This window comes from Podarcis bocagei (genome assembly GCF_964188305.1).
Source record: "Podarcis bocagei genome assembly, chromosome: 1".
NCBI classification, from domain to species: Eukaryota; Metazoa; Chordata; class Lepidosauria; order Squamata; family Lacertidae; genus Podarcis; species Podarcis bocagei.
Window position 1 is genome coordinate 135,883,915 of NC_138125.1, and position 25,244 is coordinate 135,909,158.

Consider the following 25,244-nt stretch of genomic DNA (forward strand, 5'->3'; position numbering starts at 1 on the left):
GAATACAATTATAAAGTCAATGTGAATATGGCAAATAGAGGTTTGTAAATACTTGCATTATATAAATATATGTCAGGGAGCTGTGATTACCTGTGATTTTTCATGGAGTATATACCGTATTCTTTGTTCTATAAGACACACCAGACCACAAGACACACCTAGTTTTTGGAGGAGGAAAACATGAAAAAAAATATTCTTAATCCCAGAAGCCAGAACAGCAAGAGGGATCACTGCGCAGTGAAAGCAGCAATCCCTCTTGCTGTTCTGGCTTCTGGGATAGCTGCGCAGCCTGCATTCGCTCCATAAGACGTGCCCACATTTCCCCTTACTTATTAGGAGGGAAAAAGTGAGTCTTATAGAGCAAAAAATACAGTACTTAAGCTGCATTTATATGCATTTTCTCAATGTTCCCTAACGTTAATTTCTCATTATATTTGAGCTTTCACATGAACACTAAACCTGCACTCTACTTTGCTATATTTACAAAGTAGCATTTAAATAATGTGAAAGCTCAAATATACTGCTGAAATTAACAATCATGGAAACATAATACGAACCGAACAAATGATTGCGTACAAGCAGCCTTGGTGGCTAAAGCTGCCATCTTAACCTCACTTGCCTGGGAGGAATTCCCACGGAACTAAATGAGGCTTATTTCTGAGAAGACATGGTTAGGATCCGTGCTTTCTTTCTGGAGTCCTGGCACCTTTTTTCCTAGAAGAAAAGCACTGCTTGGGGTTGCAGCCTAAGCCAGGTTTTCTGCCACACAAAGTCTGACATAGATAAGGCCAGCCTCTGCAAGGTTCAGTGCGCAGAAATAGATGCTTCTCGAAGCATTTTACAGTATGTGTCAGAGGGACAAAATTGGGGTGGAGGGAAGGAATATTTGACAGCAAGGAGTGGGGAGGGAGGAAAGTATTAAATAGCAGTTGAGGGCAATTAAGATGGAGCTATAAAATATTTCAAACAATGGGAGGCAACAGAGTTCCCCATGAATGAATGTCTGGCTCTGCCACAAGCATATATAACAAATATTTCAAAACACACTCTTTTATAAATTGAAAAGCACAGTGAGATAGAATAACAGAGACTCTTTTGGGTAAAGATATGAGGAACGCTGTAAGATGTACATATTCACAGTTTTGTAAAACAAAATTCCAATGTTTACATGGAGTGGTCTTCACTTTGTGAAATAAGCTGGTATGCTATATTTCCTTCCAAATACTTTCCCTCCCTTACCTGTATGTAGCTGTTTCATTCTGCTTATGAGTTACTTGGAAATTTGGTTAGAACTGAGTTAAATGTGTATGTGTTTTTTAAAGCATATTATTTACCTGGACCCTCAAGTGTAATTGGCAAAAAATGCCCTAAGGACAGCCAAGAATTCCAAATTATTTTAGTTAAGATATGCAGTGAATTAATTGTGTCAAAATACACAAAGGAGCTGCACACTGTACACCCCAAATAACGCTAACAGACTTCTCCCTACCCACCTTTTTGCAAATCATTCTCAATTTCAAACTTACTCTCTGTATCCTTCAAAGTGCGGTACTGATGGAGATTTATGTCAGTACAACTCTAACCTAAACATTTCCCTAGTAATAGACTCAACTGTGTACTACCTAATCTCTATATTTCTGCATGGCTTTATGTGTGCTGCTCCCTTCTCCCTCTCGCCATAACTCCTCTCCCTAATTGCCTAAAGGGCTCTGTCAAGATAATAAAAAATAGTTCTTCTGAGAATAAGGATAGCTGCACTCATTTTCAAGATTATAAGGAATGTTAGATTTGTTATGAAACAAGACATGAAAAATTACTGTGCAGTGTAAGAAGCACAGTCAATCTTTCTGGGGAGTAATGGGCTCTGTGTTTCAAAATCCCACCTTTGAGTCATTCTTTATAACCAGTTATGAGGCAAACTTTATTTATTTTTGTTTTTATTGCATAATTTTATTACATAATAAAAACGGTTTGGGAAGGAGGGGTTGTTATAGCACTGAATGTTTGAGCAACAAAATCCTCCTTCTGCTTCAGAAGGGCCCAGGGGCCACAAAAACCTGCGTCTGCTCAGAAAAATAAGTCCCACTGTATTCAATGCAATGTCCGCCTGAGTAGCAAGTCTAGGGCTGCAGCCTTAATATAGAAGAGTGAATCCTTGGAGAAGACTGATAAAGGCCGAGACTCGGGGGCACGGCCGTGAAGGAAAGGAGAGGGCTGCTCCAAAGCCCAGAAAAACAGCTTGGAATGAAAGCCCCCTGCTGTCTAAGAAAACCCCAAACCTTGAAGAAAAGAGAGGGCTGAGCAAAAGGGCTCCAAAAAACTGAAAAGAAAAGATCTTATTCAAAAAGCACTAATGCATTCAAGGACACTAACGCAGGCGGCAGTGAAGATGGCACTGCCCTCAAGAGGCCTCTTCCTCTTTGGAGAAAGAAAATGGTAAGAATATCTAAAGGGAAGGGTTTGCAGCACAACAAGAAGCCATAAAGGAGCTTATTGAAAACACTTGGAAAGAGCGAATGCTCCCAATGGAAACAAAGTTGGCAGAACTCAACACGAGGCTTGACTCTTTACAGGCAGCTCCCCCCCCCCCAATTTACGCATGTTCAGTACGTGCGCAACCATGTGTAAGCGCATCAGGCTGAACCTGGAAGTGACCCAGAAACGTCATAAAGACGTCACTGAAAGGGAAGAATGGGGGCAGGCTGGGGGTGGGACGGGATGTTTGCAGCTTTCCAATGGGTTTCAATTTTACATGATTTCCCCGACAGACACGGTACCTCCGAAGGTAACCCCTGCGTAAGCAGGAGGCTGCCTGTACAGCAACAAAAGAATTAAGCCAAATCCCTGACAAAAAGATCAAAGAATGACAAAATGAAAACAGAGATATATGCAACAAGTCTGAAGATCCAAATTGATTCTCCTATTTTGATTTTCTACATTTCTGGGGTTTTTTTGAAGAGGGAGCGGAAGAGAATGGATTCTGCACAATTTATTGCTTCATGGCTTAAATCACTGCTTCCAGACCTCATAATCTCTACTGCTGATTTTGAATGGGCACACATGGCAATTGCACTTAAACTGAGAGAGAGGTTCACCCCTGGCCTGTGATATCATTGTCTGCTTTGCCCCTTACATGGAGGAGGAGGAAGTGTGGAACAAATGGAGAAACCCAGTATCTGTAACTTATAAAAGCATCCTAGTTATGGTGATGTGTTTCAGATCTGGCTTCTGAAACACTGAAAAAGGGGAAAATTCTACATGCCTGCACTATTAAACTGCAAGAGACTAGAAATTTCTGAAATTCTGTCATTCACTAAAGAACCGACTTAAGAAAGCATCTGACACATCCAAACCATTCCCGAGATGGACAACCAGAAAGTGCAGCAGTTAAGATTTCAGTCTGGTGTTATCAAGTAAGAAAGGGATATTGGGGATATCAACAACTGGAGAAGCCAGGCTCAAATGAACAGCAGCTGGCCTCTCCAGAAGCCAACCAAAAGGCAAAGGGAAATGTGGTCAGAAAATCCTCTCAAACGTCTCGCTTTTCCACATTTTGTGGAGTGTTCATAAGGGATGAAAGATCTGCATGCTAAGCTATGCTATGAACACAGAAAGCCGTCTTATACTGACCTAGATCATTGGCTACTGCTGCCAGAGATAAGATGCCAGGGATCAGAACTTTGGCTGCAAAATGTGCTGATCCCTGCAATTTCCCCAAATGCAGGAAACTCGAGTGCATAATTTCACTGAGCTATGGACTATGGGCATTTGATGGAGAAGCTGCCAGGGGTGCTTGCTTGCAGTGGCCTCCAAGGATAGGGTCAGAAATAGGGTCATAAATGTTTCTGTCATGAATCACACCTCTGACTACCTCACACAAATAATGGACAAACTATAAGCCTAAGCACTGAAAAAAAACAATCAAAACTGGCTATGTTAGATCCTTCCTTTCTTTTTTACAAGAATACAACATTGTGATGAAATGAAAAGAACTGTGCAGTTTTGGATTTCTTTGCTTTTCAGTCACTAACACATAACCTTCACTCAGCCCATTGAAAAAAGATTTTTGTGCCAGCAAATCCAGCCTATATTTTAATGCAGGTCATAAGCAAATTTACCAGAATTCGAAGTTTGGCTTAATATGATATGTGAACTAAACTAACTTAAACATTAATTCAATTCTAATGGCATCCTATAAGAATCCCCCCCACCCACAAATTCCCAGCACAGCAAACACAGTTTATTTAGAAAATATGGATGAAACCAAGAATTTATTTACCTCACAGCCAGTAACAATAAGCTATTTTGCTATGTTGATTCTCCTGAAGGCTGCTGCGTACTTCTGTTCTAAATGGTTTCCTTTCTGACGTTTTTGAAGAATCATTTATGCCTCTAGATTGTCTATGCTTACAAGTGACTGTAATTTATGCCTGGATTAAATCTTTTATAATCAATATTTTGAATTGTGCAAGGCATTTTTTAGCCTCATGTCAGTGTTGTGCTAATGACATTACTGTTACGCTTGAGAAGGCACTTTGATTAAGGAGGGTTACAAGTGCATTTTCTACTAAAGAAATCGGAGAAGGCAATTTACCATTAAAAAAAAATTAGATGACTGTTGTTCCTATGCTTAATTTTTAGCACACACTAGACATTATTATATCAGAACATTACACTGCATGTTAAGAGAACTATTAAGCTTCATTCATGGTAATAATGATTTTATTCGAACAAGAATGGAATAAATAGCATATATACAAAAGCGGTTACAATGGTTTCACACTATCTTGTTTCTGGGGCCTGCTCTAAATAAACCATTATGCTTAGGAGAAAAGAGAAACTAGGCTATCAGTTTAGTTATACAGAAATGTAATCTTGAATTTATTTATTTTTCAGGGATGCTGGACAGTGAAGATCAAATACCTTCCAGATTCCTAATACAAAGCATAAGCTGATACAAATTGGCCAAAACCTTGGCGTGCTTTCTGTGACTTCTGAAGTGTGAAAGATGATGAAGAGAAATAAACCAGATGTCTTCAATTAGAAGCTAGCCCTAGTCTAATGCGGAGAGCCCATTTATCAGTGCTGCTAATTGAAAAACTCTGTTAGCTTTGCAGTCCAAAAAACACATTAGAGTGCCTTGGGATGCCAATCTCATTAGCTCCCACTTTTCATATTTGCAAAAGAGAAACCGACAGCTTTGTGTTTTTATCCATATAGTTACCATGTCTGTTTCCTCAAATAGCAAGCTCAACTGCCTGATCAGGAGTCAAAGCAGGCATCCCTAAAATAAGGTAAGGTTTCTGTATACTTGGGGGACTCCCTAGGTATGCAAAAGCATGTGCTCTGCCAGCTATGACCATTCATGGACAGAGATAGTTTGGTCTGGTAACCTTCAGATTGGGCTATTGCTCTTTAGGTTGATTGCACTGAGTGCAGAATTCTGAAGATGGGCTTCTGGTTGGAAAAGTTCTGCATCAGTACGCTACATTGGTGCTGAAAGCTCTGCATACCCAGTGCACTACTGAACTAAGTTCCATGTCCTACTGTCAGTAAATCAGGGGTGCCAACTTGAATAAAATATGGGGGGCAGGTAAGCCCCACCCTACATAATCAATTACATGACGGGGCTCTCCCATACCATTTAAATACCATCGACTGGGGGGGGGGGAGACTGGCCTCCTCAAATATTTTATTGGGAGGGTGAAGAGACCTTGGCCCCTAGGAATTGGCTGTTATGCAGTACACAGAGCCAAAACAGCTTAGGACCAGGTTGCCTTGTCCCTTATACACCTTGTCCCTTATACAGTCATACCTTGGTTCTTGAACGGAATCTGTTCTGGAAGTCCGTTCAATTTCTGAAAACGTTTGAAAACCAAGGCGTGGTTTCCAACTGGCTGCGGGAGCTTCCTGCACTCAATCGAAAGCTGTGTAAACTGCGTCAGACATTTGGCTTCCAAAAAATGTTCACAAACTGGAACACTTACTTATGGGTTTGCGGCGTTCAGGAGCCAAAGCGTTCAAGTCGCAAGGCGTTCAACTTCCGAGGTACGACTGTACACTCAAGATCATCCAAAGCACCTCTCCCGATTGTCCCACGGACAAGCAAAGACTTTTAGCCATAGTGGTGCCATTACTCTGAAATGCAATTCCTACTGTAATCAGACATGCACATACAGATGTTGTTTGCTGATGATGCAGCCGTGATAGCGCACTCCAAGGTAGCTATCAGCTGTTTTACCCAAGCCTGCAGGGAGTTTGGAATTACCATCAGCCTGACGAAGGCCAGTATCCTGGGTCAGGACGCCACCAATACTCCACACATCAGCGTTGGTGATCACATGTTTGAGGTGATAGATGATTCTGTCTACCTGGGCTGCACCATAACCAGCAACCTCTTCATCATTGCTGAGTTGCACAAGTGTACTGGCAAGGCAGCTACGGAAACAGCTTGCCTGTCCAAATAATGTGAACATAAATATCCAATATCAAGATGAATGTCTACCAGGCTTGTGTGTTGAGCACTCTGTTTAATGGAAGTGAGCCATGGGCATCACATTTCAAGACAGCTTCAAACACAGATGAGCCCTCCCAAGCCCACATTCCCAACATGTTTGCACTCCTGTCCCAGTGACATCTAGCTGGCTTGGTCATGTCCATATAATAGTAGATGGCAGGCTCCACAAGGACACGCTGTACACAGACCTGGCTTCAGGCACCAGGCCCCCTGGCAGACCAACGCTGCATTACAAAGATGCTTGCAAATGTGACTTGAAGGCTGGTAATTTGTTCTACAGAGGTTCTGTGAGCTTCCAAGATATATGGAATGTTGAAGTGTCAGTTGAAAAAGGGACAAAACTGGAAACTGGGAGAGAGAATTAGCCAGATTAGGGATCTAGGGCTGCAGGGCTCTGTGCTTCAAAGTAAAAACAACACCTTTTCCCACACAATACATGGATGTGTCAGGAGATAGGAATGAAAACAGCACATCTTTTTTCAACTCTACAGAAGCCTCTACCCTACCATATAGCCCTCATGATCTCTGCCCATCATGGCTGGGAAAGTCCACTACAAGGTTGACTGGATGGATCTACTGCCTTGTAAGATGTGATGGTACAGCTCCTCTTGAAGAGGTCCTCCCTGGATCTAAAGGTTTAGAGAACACCCATCTAGCCTTTAATATTCCCTTCCTGGGGCACACACACGTTCTGTGCATTCAGCATTGAATGCGTGAAAAGGATTTCAGTTGCTGCTGTTCCAGGTTGGCTAGAACTATGGCAACCCCAGTTCATCTCTGGATATGTACTGTTTCACTACAGCACCGAATAAAGAAAATGCAAAATTAGTGATTGTAATACTTGCTTAGAAGTCTTCTTTACAGATCTGCAGGTTAAACCAACAGCGCAGGTCTCCAGGATAAATCTACTTTTTACAGGAACTTCCCCAAAACAAGAGACACAACCTTAGCTAAGCATTGACAACATGGAAAAGCGCCAATGTTATAAAAACAGAGAAAGAAAAAAAAGAAGAGATGAAAACTATAATCAATGCCTTCCCCCCCCCCCCACAAATCAAACAAAACAAAACAAACCCTAGGCTGAAGTTGTGGCAATTAACACTATTCAAGGGGCAATTTACAAGTTGTTCATCACTTAAACCTCCACCCACACTCATCAGGAAGCAATAAAATGGGCAGACTTGAAGTGTTTAATAAAAGGCAAAGCAGCAATTAAAGGCCTTAATACTACTTTGCCTGCCCCAACTAGACAAGCTGGTGCTGCAATTGTAATGCAATTCACCCAGCTCACACAAGAAATGAGTTCTGAAAAACCACAGGAGTCAACACAGAAAACAGCAGAATTCAATGGGCTGATATTGTCTGGATGCATTGTAGCAAGTGAGTAAACAAAGGATGTCAACTCCAGGAAAAAGCACATGTGGAAGCCTCAGGTGACCTGGCAGCCCTGGATTTCTCCAGGGATGGACATTTACCCTATTTCGGGTCCATGTCAGTTTTACTTGAGTTTGTTCATAAGACAGTTTGTTCTTAAACCAAGGTACCACTGTATTTAACTACACATTTAATCTTAATGTATGCATTTCTATGCATGCTTTTATGCATTTTGGTACAATTTTTTGAGCTGAGAACTACGTCACAAAATTCAGAAAAGTGAAAAATCCAAATGATAACAGTATTATAATCTGCATATTAGTCCAGGAGGTGAAAATCTGGTTTGCTTAAAAAATGACATGTGTTCTTTTTTAAACACTTAATGGAATGGCAAAATCAAGAAACTATTTACAACTGTTGTGGTGACACAACTCAGCATTTCAAATTTTGTAAACGTTAATGCAGTAGGAAAAATATTGTATCTGGTGGCTTGACTGTGGTGTTCAACAGGCTATATGACTGCAAAATAACTTTTTCTATTTGTTTAATCAAGTACAGAAAATGTAAGAAACAGGGGCTTCTGGCTGATCCTCTCCTAAGCCCCCAAGCTGCCTCCATTACTGTCGGAAACCCCATATATTTATGTCTAGACTAAAGTAGGCAACTTTTGCCATTGCACAGAAGCTACATCAGTGTCTCTGGCCTCCTGTAAATCCCACAGCACTCAATAAAACAGATTGACTACATATGGGCTTAACTACCCTCTTTCTGGAAATAAACATGATTCACACTAATGGTCTGAAAAGGGTTATACAATTAAACTAACAACAATTGAATATATCTTTCAGGTTTCAAATTGAGTAAAATTTTCCTGCAAAGCAATTCTTAGATGTTTCCCTCTTCAATGTGTTCATTCTTTACAGTGCTCTCCTAACCTTCAGTCTGTTCCTTCTGCTCCCCCTAAAATACTTCTCTTCTGTTCAGTGGACCAACACGCTTAGCCATTTGTTTTGACTGCTTATCTATTAATCAAGAAATGCATTATCTAGCCAGGCATTTATTCTTTTCCTATAATGATTAATAATACAATCATTTTCAAACTTTCTACATTCAGAGAACACTTTCCACGCAAATTGTCTGCTAAGAAATTGCCCATGAAGAATATGCTAGACTGATTACTGGTCAATGTGTGGCACAACCAACAGTGCCAACTCCAGATTTTGGGATGTCCACATGAAAGTGGGTCTCCTTCAAATATGCCTTCATGTGTCATCAGTCATCCTGCTTCAAATACGAAGGACACTGCTTCTCACCCAGTAGGGTGGGGCAAGCTAGATGCCTGGTGCTCTTTTTGGCTTGAGCTCTTTGCGAAATGTAAGACTGCTCAATGTCACCATAGGGGCCTCTGGGGCGATTTATATTTCCTAGTGGTACCCAGCCACACCAGTACAGCTGTACCCATCTGAAATGTATGGACTGCAAGGAGACCAAGCAGGATATATCTGAGGAGGGACAAAATGAAAACTAACAAAATAAATTTCAATTGGGACAAATGTAAGGTTCCACACTTAGGCAGGAAGAACCAGCTGCACAAATATAAGATGGGGGACATCTGGATTGCCAGTAGTACACGTGAAAAGGATCTTGGAGTCTTAGTAGATCACAGGCTTAACGTAAGTCAACAGTGTGATGCAGCAGCAAAAGCTAATACTATTCTAGGCTGTATCAAGAAAAGTCTAGTGTCTCAATCAAGGGAAGTAATAGTACCATTCTATTCTGCCTTGGTCAGACCACACCTGGAATACTATGTCCAGTTCTGGGCGACACAATTTAAGGAGGGTATTGACAAGCTGGAACACATGCAGAGGAAGGAAACCAAGAAGATCAAGGATATGGAAATCAAGCCTTATGAGGAATGGTTTGAGGGAGTTGGATGTGTTTATTCTGAATAAGAGGATATTGAGAGGCGGTATGACAGCCATTTTCAAATATCTGAATGGCTGTCCCAAGCAATCTTGTTTTCTCCTGCTCTGGAGGACCCAAACCAATGGCTTCAAATTACAAGAAAGGAGATTCCGACGAAACATCAAGAAGAACTTTCTAACAGTAAGAGCTGTTCAGCAGCGGAACAGGCTCCCACAAGAGGTTGTGGACTCTCCTTCCTTGGAGGTTTTTAAGCAGAGGTTGGGTGGTCTTCTGTTGTGGGTGCCTCAGTTGAGAGTCCTGTATTTCAGGGAGCTGGACTAGATGACCCTCAGGATCCCTTCCAACTCTACAGTTCTACAGTCTTTTCCTTTGTTTCTCAGTCAAATGGGGGCCCACCCTCAGTCTGGAGGTTTGGCAAGTGCTTCAATATGATGACTGCTGACACCAGGCTCACCGGGCTTCATAGCCACGCCACATGAACTAAGAATGCTCCCCAGAACAGTGATTTCTCAAGCACTGCCTAGTTTTCCTCCTCACTTATCTGCCTCTACCTCCAAGCTATGCCATAGCTCTGGGTTGGACCAATTCCTGAACCAAGAATTCCTTCTTTTGTGGGTAAAGGTGCCAAGATATCATGGGGGTGGGCGGGGAGAAGTGAAAGTTTTCCCTTCTCTGAGAGGAAAGAGGTAGAGGAGGTATTGAGGAAATTAGAAAGTGAGATAAAAGGAGAGGGAAGAGGAGGAGAAGGAGAAAAGGGAGAGAAAAGGTGGCAAGGAATGACAAGGAGAATTAGAAATTAAGGTGGTAATAGAGGAAAGCTCTTACAGAGGGCAGAAGTGAATGCACAACAGCCAGAGAGGAGATGAAAGAAACTAGCCATTGCAGGGTGGAATGAAGAATAAGGCACAAATGAAGCATGAAAGGATAAGGGGGAAAATTATAGGGGAAGTAAAGTAAAAGTAAAAGTAAAAATACTTTGAGAGGGATGTGGGATTGGGAAGGCGAAAATACAAAAGGAAAAGCTCAAAGCTACATGCTTTAAAAAACATCTTATTACCACTACAAGAAAAAAGACAGTAAACTTTATTTAATTGCAGAAGTGTGAAGCTATAGTAAGAAGAAGGGCTTATTTCCTAGACAAAACGAGTACTTGGTAAAAGAAAACATTATTAAACTCTCTGAACTATGGATTGATTGAATCAGATAATATCAAGCACTTTTACTAAATATTACATTTATCTTTGGACACAAGAATGTACAAGTATGGTGAAAAGAAATCCAGAATTCACATCAGCACACAAGCACTATTATTTTATCTTTTATTATGGAAAACATTCTTTTGTCTCCATCCTCCACTTCCTCTCCCCATCTGACTCCTGCTTTCCACAAACCTCTGAAAGCTTGTTGACATTGCACTTGGCCCACCATCCATTTAAACCTAGTCTGAAAGGGCATTTCTTTCTTCTCCATCTAAAAAATTAATCTACATTTGTCAGAATAATGCATAGTATGTACATGAAAGCTACTATTACTTAGATCTTCTGTTATTAGGTCAGGAATGCCAATTTAGAGTTCCCCAGGGCACTTCAGAAACACATAAATCCTCCATGAAATTCAGACTAATGTGTTCTAGCCAGAGGCCACAGGATGGGTTAAGGCCTTGACTGTGAACCGGGCTGAGTCGCTCTCCAAAAGGCCCAGTGTTTACTTGATTAATGTTTTGATTTCCCTTCAGATATATCTAAATCCCGACATTCTACAGAACTTTGGGTTGCTTTAACTACAATGGGAGCATCTTAATGCTTAACTCTTCAGAACCGGTGAAGACTGACCTATTTTGAAGAATTAATCATAGTAACTTCTGCAGTTGAGATTCAGACTGCAGTTCACAATCCCTAACACGGTGTTGCATTCAGCACATGGGGGGCGGGGACAAACTTTCTTTTAGCCAATGTGGGTGGAGAGGCAAAAGACCGGTGGAGACTGTATCTTTGTACAGTAGGTATTGGTACAGTGGTACCTTGGTTCTCGAACAGAATCCGTTCCGGAAGTCTGTTCGACATTCGAAAATGATCAAAAACCAAGGCGTGGCTTCTGATTGGCTGCAGGAGCTTCCTGCACTCAACCAGAAGCCGCGGAAGCCGTGTCAGACATTCGACTTCCAAAAATAGTTCGCAAATCGGAACACTCACTTCCGGGTTTGCGGTGTTCGGGAGCCAAAACATTCGAGAACTGGGAAATGATATATAATGAAATGAAAAAGGTGCTTAAGTGTACTTTCCCTAAGAAACCAGAGGCCTTCCTCTTGGGCATAGTCGGCCAATTGGTGCCAAAGAAAGATAGAACTTTTTTTATGTACGCCACCACAGCAGCAAGAGTACTCATTGCAAAGCATTGGAAGACTCAAGATTTACCCACTCTGGAAGAATGGCAGATGAAGGTGATGGACTACATGGGACTGGCTGAAATGACTGGCAGAATCCGTGATCAGGGGAAAGAGACGGCGGAAGAAGATTGGAAGAAATTCAAAATTTATCATAAGAAACATTGTAAAATTAATGAAAGCTAAAATGTCGAGGTTTTAGGAAAAAAGAGGGGTTTTCAGCTGTAAAAGATTAAGTAAAAGAAAAGAATAAGGGATAAATTTGATGAAATCAAGTGTTAGGATTTGCTGAAATAATTTTGGAAATTGGGATGTAGAAAGGGGAGGTTTGGGGAAGTCGATGAAGTAAGGCTTATGAAAAAAAAGGATATGAAATTATACATGTTTGTTTGTTTCTTTATTTGTTTGTGTGTGTTTATAAAAAATTCTTGTAAAACCAATAAAATTTTTATAAAAAAACACACAACAAAACAAAACATCCGAGAACTAGGCGTTTGAAAACCAAGGTAGGACTGTATTTATATTGATTTATACCCCATATTTTTCCCTGAGAGGACTTGAGGCAGCTTACAGATGAAAACAAGAACTGCTACAAATATAGAAAAACCAATCACTAAAATACAATTAAATCTGTTTAAACACACCAACAATTACAATACAAACAAGCACAGCACCAACCATTTAATCAAAAGCAGCCAGTTCCCCAAAGCCTGTTGGAACAAGAAGGCCTTCACCTGCTAGAGGAAGGACAGCAAGGAGGGACCCAGTCTAGTAGTACTAGAAACCTGTAAACAAGCAAGTGTGGGGGGCTAGGAAGCGATGATTGCACCAAATCCTCCTTTATGCAGGGAAGCAGGGAGTGTAGATCCACATGTGCAAAAGCAAAAAAGCAATCTGCTGCTGTAGATTTCTGAACCAGAGTTCCTACAACGTGAGCGACTCTAGGCTCATGAAGTAACGATGGCGCAAAGAAATGAGATGGCCTAATAATCTACAAGTGAATAACAAGTGTTTCTCCAAAACCGTTAAATGCACAAAAGCAGTTCCAATGGGATTAGATAAAATGACAAGTGTAGTTGCTGTGGTAATATATATAAATCTGCTAGTTCCTCACCGGCATTCAATGAACCACTGGCGGATCTGGTCCTGGAGGCTCTCTTTGATGTCAGGACCTTCAATTTCTTTCACACGCTCTTTGATGCTGACTAGAGCTTTCTGGAAGTCTAATTCATGTTTCTCCTGAAGTTCACATCTTATATTATCCACCTTCTGGGCACGCAGTATTGAAATGCTAGGTTTTTTGAAATGAGGAGGTGGAATCTAAAAAAGAAGCAGGAATAAACATCAAAATCAGTCCATGTTGTATTCCTGGTTTTATTAACGGTGTTATTCTGGTACAGTGGTACCTCCGTTTACAAACAGCCCTGTTTTTGAATGATTCAGGTTAGGAACTTCCGCAAAAACAGTAGTTTACCTCGGTCTACGAATGTTATCTCAGTCTAAGAACAGAAGCCGAATGGTGGAAGGGCACCGGTGGCGGGAAGCCTCATTAGGAAAAGCAAGCCTCGGTTTAAGAATGGTTTCGGTTTAAGAACAGACTTCCAGAACGGGTTAAGTTCGTAAACTGAGGTACCACTGTACTAACATCAGAGGCAATTATTTCAAGTTCTGTCACAATCAAATGTTATTTCCCAGTTTGTCTTAATATGTTCACTTATGTGTCTTGTTTTGGATAATAGCCCATTTCCTTCATTCCACTTCTCGTTTCATCTTTAGCATCTGGATTAGGATGCGGTCATAGCCTACATCACTCACTCGTGTGACACTGGCAAGCGCTACATAAGAAATGCCTGAATGTGTGAACCACATGGATATCAGTTATATGGCATGGCTCAGTGGTAAATCAAGCCATGTTCTTTGCTGAGTGGTGGAAGGAAGGCATGCTTTGCAGGTTCTACCACAGCGGAAAGTGTGCCTGTGACTTTTGAGAGCTGCCACCATCTGAGTAGACACTGCTGAGCTAGATGGATCAATGGCTAACAGCTCAAGAGAGTTGCAGATGATCAGCTGCAGAGAGTGGATAAGCTGCCACACCAGTGGCGTAGCGTGGGTTGTCAGCACCCGGGGCAAGGCAAGTAATTTGCGCCCCCTAGCCCGTGGATTTGCACCCCCTAACCCGTGAATTTGCGCCCCCTAACCCTAACCCCCAGATGTTGCGCCCAGTGCGGCCGGCCCCCCCTGCACCCCCCACGCTACGCCACTGTGCCACACAGCGTTTCCTTTCTCAATACCATGCTATATGTGGGACCATCTATCACATTTTTTACTTTAAACAGATATTGGAAGACAAGTTACAGATAGGTAGCTGTGTTGGTCTGCCATAGTCAAAATATTGGAAGACAAGTTTCTCATAGTCTATGATAGCACCGTAAGCACTTAAAGTCATCAGTTAATTCACAGATTGCTATGGAAGATTGTCTGATTAGTGTGCATATGATCATCACATTTTCATTCCATAAAAGGATGCAGTGTTTCTCATAAGCAAAGGGTACTTCAACCAATTATCACCATAAAAGACACGTCTCCCCATCCTTGAACCACTCCTACCGATATTTTTACTATCAGTTTCACCGAGATGTTTGGAACTACAACTGGTTGATACAGCACTGACTTAAATGAGTCCAGTATCAAGTTTCCACATTAAAACAGTAGTAAACTGCCTGTACAGTAGTATACATCTAAGGATGCATAGCAAATGCTGCTGGATCAAATTATTCCCAGTCTTAACTTAATTTTCTCAACATCAGGAAAGACCTGCTTCTTTAAAAATAAAACAGACAAAATCCCTGAATGTACACAGTGGATTACTATGAATGTTTCATTGTCAATTAGCAATACTGTAGAAAAATGCTTTAAGTGTTGGGTCATGGGACGCTTCATAAAGGCGGGTGAGAAGACTGCTGTTTAACAAATGCAATGTTTATCCGTGTCAGAAGGGTGCCTAGGATTTTTAAATTGAATTTCCCAATGTTTGCACTTCCCATTGGTTCTGTTTAATTAGTGAAGTATTGTTTCTAATTTGTTCACTTAAATTTTATGTGCACTGTTTAGTCAGTTGCTTCCTGGCATTTTCTTGCAGCTGGTAAGAGACTGTGAGAAAATCCACTTCCCCTGAGGGGGGAGAACTGTGGTAAAATGGATAAAATAAAAATTAAAAGGGTAAAATGCTTTAATAAAAATATACTATAGATGTTTCCCATTATTTTAATAGCTTCATCTAAGAAAAAGTAAACCAGCATAGGGAGCAAAAGCTCAGCCTTCTTGCTGCTTTTATTACAACATTTCAAGAAAAGATGTTCATTTCTACCTACTACTGTGACTGTAGATGTTTTGAAAAAATTAATAGTTGAATCCTGTGCTCAACTTCACACTAGCCAGAGTTCTGCATTGGTTCCATGTAGCCTCTGTTGACCCATCTGGACTCCCTGGGGAAGGAGCAGCCTTAGCCTGAGTATTAAACTCGCTCAGATTTCACTCCCAGCCACCATACCAACTAAAATTACATTCCCAAATGAGGTGAGGTAAAGCATCAACACCCTTCCACTCAGCGCCCAAGAATCAACTTCTGCACTGTCCCTACCACAGCAGAGCATAGGATTTCAACAAAATCTGCTGCACTCAAATCTAAATCCCGTAACAGATGATAGGGAGGATGACCTCATGTCATACACACAAGTGGGAATGTTATGTACTGAATTGAATAGGATCCAAACTGCAGCAGTCTGATTGGTCCTAGAACAATAGGATCCAAATTGCAGCAGTCTGATTGGTCCTAGAACAATAGGATTCAGAATGCAGCAGTCTGATTGGTCCAAGAACAATGCAGCAGTATGATTGGTTGGCAGGAACCACCCAATCATGCTCCAGATAGAAGTGAATCCACAACCTGATTGGCTTACAGTAGAATTCCAGAATTAACCAATCATGTGCAGCCCATTGTGTAAATAATGTATATAAAGCAGATACTGTGAGGGGACATTTATTCATTCCTCCTCACCACTATGAGCTGAATAAAGAGCATGAAATCACTTTGCGACTCTGAGTATATTTCAGGGAACTTTGGTGACAGGAAGTATAGTTGAAAAGGCACTTGGCACAAAAAAACTCTAAATAATCTGGCATCACAATAAATTCAGAGCACTGCCACCACCTCTTCCTAGCTGCTTCCCCCCGCAAGAGCAATTTTTGCCTTAGGGAAGGAAGATGGATGACTAGTTTAGGGACCACAGCAGATCTGCCAGTCATTCAAAGGGAGGGCTTGCATATTCAGTTGCCACTGCTTGGAATAGTTGTCCCATGCCTAGTCCATCTAGCCCAACATGCTCCCAAAGTTGACAGCAATGCCTGAAGCTAATAATAATCTGCTGTTGCTTTCTAGTAAATAGTACTGTGTTCAGTTGTCCATTTGCTCAATTTGGAGCAATGCTATGGGAACTATTTAAAACCAATTTAAATTCGCAGTATCCAGAATAATTGGAAGTCATCAATAAATGTAGCCATTTCACTGCTAAGGAGATCCCATCTCTCCATTCTTCCTGCTGCTTCCTGTTCTTTGACCGGTTAGCAATCCATGAGTCTATCCTCGAATTACTGGTACATACTGTTAATTCGCTCAGGAACCTTTGAGTTCGTAACAATTTTTTTGAAAGTCTAAATATGCCTACTGGATCCACGTGGTTGCTAATACTCTCAAAGTACTTAAATTTGAGGCAGGATTTTCCTTTGCAAAAGTGATGCTGATCCTTACTCAGAAAGAAATGTTTTATTGTATGTTTGATAAATTTAATAATGTTTACCACCAATTTCCCTAGGACAATAAACTAACTGCCCTGTAATTGTCCATATCTGCCTCTTGATATTTTAAAAAACATTTACGTTACATTGGCTATTTTTAAATCCTCTAAAACATAAGCCAATTTAACAAGTTGCTTTCTTTTGTTAGACAACCAGTAGTTTCACCTTAGATTCCTATTAGAACTATGGGATGGGTGCTCTCTGGGCCTAGTGACATCGATTTTAATTCATTGGTAAGTCCAATAACTTCTCTTATCACTTTTTCACTCAGTTCCCTAGTCTCCATGCATTTGTAATATGCTCCTTAATTTCTGCCCCACTTCTATTAGTTTTGCCAGAATTGTGCTCCTTTCCATTCTCCTTAGACAGGAATTTACTTATCTGGGAAAAAGAAATATAGTTCCTTAGACATAGCTTATGAAGCACCCTGGCATTCTTTTGAACTTGTTGGTACTTTCCCTAAATTAAAGCATGCATTTTGAACTTCTACTGCCATGGTTCCAAACAAGGTTCTTGGAGATATCTGTTCCTATTGATGCCTCCCTGCCTTTGAATGTCAGAATTTAAGGGTTAGATTTAAAAAGTATCTTACAATTTTTTTTTTTAACTACTGATCAGTGTTGCTCCCATTCAACAGAGTAAGGAGACTGTGGCTGAGGCATCAAATGAAAATGTGGAGGCCAAACTAGAAGTGAGCACAGTATGTGAGGCAGCAGAATGCGTTTCCCTCTTGGGCCGTGTTCAGAAAGTGGTGGTGGGGGATGAGTGTTCAGACCCCTGGGCTCTCACTTGTGGGGTGCCTCAGGGTTCTGTCCTCTCCCCCATGCTTTTCAACATCTACATGCAGCCGCTGGGAGAGATCATCAGGGGGTTTGGGCTGGGTGTTCATCAGTATGCGGATGATACCCAGCTCTACCTCTCTTTCAAATCAGAACCAGTGAAGGCAGTGAAGGTCCTGTGTGAGTGGCTGGAGGCGGTTGGAGGATGGATGGCGGCAAACAGATTGAGATTGAATCCTGACAAGACAGAAGTACTGTTTCTGGGGGACAGGAGGCAGGCAGGTGTGGGGGATTCCCTGGTCCTGAATGGGGTAACCGTGCCCCTGAAGGACCAGGTGTGCAGCCTGGGAGTCATTTTGGACTCACAGCTGTCCATGGAGGCACAGGTTAAATCCGTGTCCAGGGCAGCTGTGTACCAGCTCCATCTGGTACGTAGGCTGAGACCCTATCTGCCTGCGGACTGCCTTGCCAGAGTGGTGCATGCTCTGGTTATCTCCCGCTTGGACTACTGCAATGCGCTCTACGTGGGGCTACCTTTGAAGGTGACCCGGAAACTACAACTAATCCAGAATGCAGCAGCCAGACTGGTGACTGGGAACGGCCGCCGAGACCATATAACACCGGTCTTGAAAGACCTACATTGGCTCCCAGTACGTTTCCGAGCACAATTCAAAGTGTTGGTGCTGACCTTTAAAGCCCTAAATGGCCTCGGTCCAGTATACCTGAAGGAGCGTCTCCACCTCCATCGTTCTACCCGGACACTGAGGTCCAGCACCGAGGGCCTTCTGGTGGTTCCCTCACTGCGAGAAGCCAAGTTACAGGGAACCAGGCAGAGGGCCTTCTCGGTAGTGGCGCCCTCCCTGTGGAACGCCCTCCCACCAGATGTCAAAGAGAACAACAACTACCAGACTTTTAGAAGACATCTGAAGGCAGCCCTGTTTAGGGAAGCTTTTAATGTTTGATGTATCATTGTATTTTAATATTCTTTTGGAAGCCGCCCAGAGTGGCTGGGGAAACCCAGCCAGATGGGCGGGGTATAAATAATAAATTATTATTATTATTATTATTATTATTATTATTATTATTATTATTATTATTATTATTATTATTATTACATGACATGGAAGCTTAAGCAGGCACCTTAACTTAGCCTTTCCCCCTTTATTTTGATGCATGAGTGAATTTGTAAGTACCACGTGAAATGAAATTGGCTTTTTGAAATCCTAGAACTGAATTCTTCATCTTCTTCTTAATAACCTGCTTTCATTGTGCCATTTTCAATTGTGCCCCAAGCTTCAGAATGCCTACTAAAATCTGTGCGTAAGCGATTGTGGGTATTCAAACCAAAGCAAACACTTGATCCTTTTACACTCTACCCATTATGTAGATTTCCTAAACATGGGAGGTATTGCACCTTCGCTTTTCCTTTAGAATTGCCTCATATTGTTATGTTCAAGCTTTTTCCTGGTTGTGCAAATTTCAAATTTGAGCAGTTACTATGAGCAGTTACTCATTTAAAAATAAATGTATACGTCTTAGATGCAGGCTGCATATTTAGTAGTATGTGATGGTCATATCAGCAGTAGAATAATACATCTTAATGAAGGTTTCCTATGTGCATAGAAACCATTATGTTTACAAGCTTCCTACAGTTAATGACCCAAAACAGGATAACGAAATTCACATATTTAGCTGTGTCCTCTGTCAGCAATAATATGCCTATTAATAATTGATGTTTCTGTAAAAATAGGCTGCAATAGGCACTTCTCGTGTTTGTCAAATGATAGGACTATATGGCCCATTAACTTAAAATGCTTATCTAATGTTTGATGAGCTTTGTCTTAAACTGTTGTTTAAATTGATAAGGCAAAAGTGGACATTAGTCCATGAAACAAACCATTCCAGCCCATCAGTCACAAAGTATGCTTTGTTCTCGAAAAAACTCCTTATTTTCATTTTTAAAAATGGGAATTCGTTGAATTTCATGCATGGTGGTCACAGTTTCGATTCACCTGAAAAATAAAAATAAACTCTGGTGTTGGCCCTAGGAATCTGCAGGTTGGCTGATAATTAACTCAGAGCAACAGCTCTGAATGTAGGATGCTCAATAATGCAATAAAGAAATATTTTACCAATGTAATATGACAATGAGAGTTCTTGCTAAATTCACTAATGTTGCAATGAAATAGCTGCTTTCTTGAGAACGTTCTAGGTGTGCTCTGGGTATGCTGTTAAACCTCTTTTACTAATGTAATCCCCTCATTCAAAGGAGATTACTAAAACAGTGCATGCTCAAAGCAGGCCTGCCACACACAGGAGCATACCTAGGGGTTGGGCAGCTTGGCCCCTGCCAAAGGCGCAGGCCCAGGGAGGCACAAAAACTGCCCCTCTCCACTCTGGTTCGGAGCCTGCCTGCCTGCCTGGGCACTCCCTGGGCCACTCCACTGCTCTGGGTGCCTTGGCAGAGGAATGCAAGGGACAAGGCGGATGCTGAAACAGCTCCTGGCCAAGGGCACATGGGAGCCTAGCTATGCCTCTGGCCACATGGGTATCCCAATGGGGAAATGCACACAATTCCAAAGGTGTTACCCCTTTGATAGATAGGGCTCCTTTTTTTGCATAGCGGCAGCCTCTTGCTCACTTTTGGAAAATGCATAATTTAGAACTAGTGGAATGTCTTTTACCAATTTTGTGTCTTTTAAGCTGCTTTCACTATATCACTAGTACAATAAGACAAAACCATATTTCATTGGAAGAAATTTAAAGATTATTTACAGAAATATTGCAAAATTAATGAATGTTAGAATGATGTCAGAATGAAGTTAAGTGGTTTAAGCAGCAATGTTATAAAGGTGTATGTAAAAATGGATTATTAACAGGTGAGAATCCAAAGCTATAATATATTAAGTTAAAGGATTAAGATAAAAACAAAGAGGGAAAGAAATTGCTGAATTAACTAACTGAATTGGAATACAAAAAAGGGAGGTGTGAGGAGGTCAGGGAAGCAAGGAAATGAATGTAAGGTGGAAAGATTGATGTATTTTTTAAAGGGTTTTTTATCTGTTTTTTGTATTATGTATTTTTCTTTTATTCTTATTTCTGCCTTTTTTTCTTTTCTTTTTATCGATGTAATTTTTTTCTTTGAAACCTTAGTAAATATCATTTTTTTTTAAAAAAGACAAAACCATATTTCTTGTACGCCTAGTGATTGCTTATCTCCTGAAAAGTAAAAAGGTGCCCTTTCCCACTTCCTCCCTCTCAAAAACTGCCTTGTCTCTATGGGACTTTTAAAAATCTAATTTCACACACACACAATCCCAATTCCCGCAAAGTGTTGCAGTTTAACACCAACAAGGAAAACCTTGCTAGCCTGCATCAGAAGTCTTATAGTGCTCTATCCTTGTAAAGGATAACTTTTTCATCTTTTCCAGGCTTGTGCTGCTAAGCTATACAGAGCAAAGGGGCTTAGGACTGGGGTTGGCTGTCACACCTGAACATGGTGCAGCTTGGGGACAAGAAGATTCCTAAATTTGGAATGCAATGTGAATCTCCTCCTCCTCTTTCTTTAAGGAACAGGTTTCCCCAGAATTTCATTCCTCTACGTCCTCTGGATTCCAAAGGTCCTGCTCCAGTTTATTTGACACAAGTTTTTTTCCAGGGAGCATCCTACATTTTTGTGAAATGAAAAACCAGCAGATATATAAACAACGGTTATTTTAGAGTATAAAAAGGATGTAAAGTAGTCAAAGTTTGGATTAATGAGATCAGTAACACAACAAGGAACTCTAGAGAGTAACTGCAGAAAATAAATAAAGCCAAAATGGCATTTTCAGATATGCTTAATGAAACAGACATCTGACACCCCTGAGCTATCTTATTTTCCCGTTTGCAGGAGCTGAAGAATATTCACGCTCTACTTATTTATAGAGCTTGAAGTTTTGCTATAAGGAATCTAATTATTTCTTTGACCACAGTTTATATTATTTATAATGAGAGCCATTCTATGGAGAGATTTACTTTTCTAACTAGCTGAAGCACAAGAGGAAATAAAATACATTATTCAAGCCATGTAATTAAATAAGTATATATAAGATACACATTAAAAGAGACAGAGAGGAAAAGTTACTGATGGTCAAATTATGTCCTTTCACATGAAAAAGCTGCATTTAAAAGTGATTAGGAAAATAGTATTTGTATATGGCCATCCATAGCTCAGTTAGTCAAGAAGGGCTTGACTTTTTCCTGGACTTGAAACAGCACTTAGATTGTTGCATCTTTTCTGGGCAGCCACTCTTAAGACTGTCTGCATGTCACACAAGGCAGACAGGAAACCATGTTTCCATGTACATGAGCTAACAGCAAAATATCTGACCTGCATGCAACTAACACCACCCATCCAAAACTTGTCTCTCCTCTCCACTGGCAAGGCCCTCCTACATGTTGAGGGCTGCTCTTGAGTGTTGAAGGTCTTGGGCTGGCTGGAAATGGCTCCTTCATTATGCCAGCAAGAAAGCCACACAGGTTTTAGCAAGGGAGAAAGGCAGAGAGAAGCAAGGAAGAAAAGTGAAGTGAGAGATGGAGGAAAACTAGATTAAGAAATAGGGAAGGTGAGGACATAGTTTGACACTGACTCCTAGAGCAGCAAGGACAGAAAAACTGTGGGGGGAGCCCTCTCCCACGCAAGGAATAACGATGGCCTGATTTGTATAGCCCGGCCTCCTAGAGCAGGAGAAGCAACCCAGATGAGAATATCTTCCTCCCCCATAGGAAAAATTAGTCATTCTTACTAGACACGTCAGTATCTGTTTGAGGATAAGTTTAAAACAACAGAGGACCATGTGCAATTCATGTAACTCTGAATGCGTAAGAAAAGCAAGCCCTGCAAATAATTTTATAGTAATAATAAAAAATATGCTGGTACAATCATATATCAAAGGGGGCTTGACCACTACCTGCTGCCCCACCCCACATGAACATCAACGCGAACGTGTATGAGACCTACCAGGTTCCCCAAGTGTTCATGGAAGAGAACATAATCTTAAAGAGGATCACAACCAGGACTTATGAATAAAAGGCCATTTTTATTCTGAATTAATCCCACCCATACTCTCTTTACTGGATATTAATTGACTGGCAAGACACTAAGTGATTTAAATTTAGCATATCTAGACTAGCGTCCACTTCCCTGGTTCATCAGAGGGCCTTCTTGGCAGTGGCGCCCTCCCTTCAGATGTCAAGGAGATAAAGAATTAGACAACATGCAGAGGACATCTGAAAGCAGTCCTGTATCAGCAGGTTTTTAATGCTAGATATTTTTATTATGTTTTTAGATATGATGTAAGCTGCCCAGAGTGGCTGGGGAAACCCAGCCTGATGGGCAGGGTATAAATATTTATTTATTTAATTATTATTTAGCAGGACACATTCCTCTACCAATGGGAAGGCATCAGCCTATGGTTTAAAGGAGTCATCTTCCTTTTCCCACCCTGGTTCCTTGCAATTACATATGGGTGGGGAGTGAGACACTGTTGATAGAAATTGTGTTAATGCTAAGTATCTTTCTTTCTCACACATTTAGAGAGTATTTTTCGCCACTCTTTGAATATTTTTCAGAAACCCATTAGGCAGAGGAAGCTTTCTTTAAATGTTGGGCAGTGATAATAATAATAAATAACAACAACAATATCCAAATCATTTCTAGTGGGTGGCAGGGGGGTGTGACTATGAGAAGTACCATTGATCCAACTTTTGATATGCTCTTCAATCACATCAACGTCATTAACAAGATTGGTTTGGAATAAATAGCACATTAAAACCTGCTTGTAATTTTTATTCTTAACCTCATTTCTGTAGGTTAATGGGGTTCAATAGGAACCAATGTGGTGTAGTGGTTAAGAGCGGTAGTCTCCTAACCTGGGGAACCGGGTTCGCGTCTCCGCTCCTCCACATGCAGCTGCTGGGTGACCTTGGGCCAGTCACACTTCTCTGAAGTCTCTCAGCCCCACTCACCTCACAGAGTGTTTGTTGTGGGGGAAGAAGGGAAAGGAGAATGTTAGCCACTTTGAGACTCCTTCGGGTAGTGATAAAGCGGGATATCAAATCCAAACTCTTCTTCTCTTCTTTCCTCGCTCTCACACGCACTAGGAGTACACTATTGGTATCAGGCCAGTGACTTTGCTGTGTTCTTTTTGGCCCCTGCCAAACAGCTTTAATCTGTTTTAGTCTATTCTATTGCAGTTTTAAATTATGGCTGTAAAATTTTTTGGAGATAATTTTATTGTTTTACCTTTTTGAAATCCCACTGTGATGTTTTCTCCTACAACAAGTGGTATACAATGGTTAAGAAATAAATGGATGAAGTGTGGGGAATGAGCAGTCCCTTCCCCTGAGATGCAAGATGTTTCTGCCCTGGGGCAACAAAGTGTGGGTTCTACTAAGCGCTATGGGAATCCTCCCTGAGTGCTACCTCTGGAAGTGACAGAAAGACAGGCAAAACATAGCAAGGACTGTGCACTTGCACAGATATCAAGGAAATTGTAATATTTATTAACTTAAAAGAGTCATATTCAGTACTGGTGTGGGAGAGAAGCTACTCTATTATCAATGTTAGGTGATGACTTAAGGAGTAGCAGTGCAGCTGACCACCCCACACTTCTCTCCTCATTTGCCACTTAGTGGTAGTAGTGATATACTACATTCACCCCCCACCCAAATTATCACTTTTCTGTTCTTATTTTGGTTAGGTATACAGGATACAGTATTCGTAATGACAACTGGGAACTGTTTTGATGTAGACATTTATTCTTGTTAGCAGGTAACCTTTATAACACAGAGTTTTAGAACACCCATTTGATAGCATCTAAAATCTGGAATTATTTAAAATGGCAAATTGGAAGGAAAGGTACATGAAGACTCACCATCCCTAGAAATACCATTTCTTCTTCTCTGAGTTTCAAACTTTTCTTCCACTGGGCATATCCACGCCAAAGCTGAATTTGGAATACAAACCTAATGAGATTAATTGCCCTTTTTACAACTTCCTGCACAGCAGCAAGGGGAAAAACAAATAGAGGAAGGAAAAAACAGACTCCAAATCTAGCAATGTATCATTAACAGTTACCATCTGGGGGTTTTGGCATTGGGTCTTAATCTTTCCTGCTTTGTTTGTAGTGTAATTTGGAGGTGATAATTCTGTGAATTCATTTGGAATTTGTATGATTTATCTTTTAACCCATTTTAATCCTTTATTTCTCTCTGTCTTTTCAAATAATTTTGCACAACACTATGCACACAAATGCTATGTTAAGAAATGACCTAATCATTGAAGCTGCATCCTTTTTTCACAAAAATACTTTTCAAATGCAGAAGTAATGTAAGAAGGGATATGTACAGTTGTAAGAATTGAAGGAAA

At 41.0% G+C, this 25,244-nt stretch overlaps 1 protein-coding gene and 1 long non-coding RNA gene across 2 annotated transcripts in view; one reads left to right on the forward strand and one right to left on the reverse strand.

Moving 5' to 3' along the window:
• LOC308581748 overlaps positions 1–5,046 on the forward strand; it is an 81,808-nt gene extending 76,762 nt beyond the window's left edge. Inside the window, exon 5 of the long non-coding RNA XR_014005242.1 lies at positions 4,897–5,046. This is a non-coding gene — a long non-coding RNA (uncharacterized lncRNA). The remainder of the gene's footprint in view (positions 1–4,896) is intronic.
• Positions 1–25,244, reverse strand: part of DRC11 (dynein regulatory complex subunit 11) — an 85,098-nt gene that overhangs the window by 49,450 nt on the left and 10,404 nt on the right. Inside the window, exons 5-6 of the mRNA XM_081213489.1 lie at positions 24,751–24,822; positions 13,315–13,520 (exon numbers count right to left, since the gene is read on the reverse strand). Of these exons, the coding sequence (XP_081069615.1) occupies positions 13,315–13,520; positions 24,751–24,822 (278 nt within the window). The remainder of the gene's footprint in view (positions 1–13,314; positions 13,521–24,750; positions 24,823–25,244) is intronic.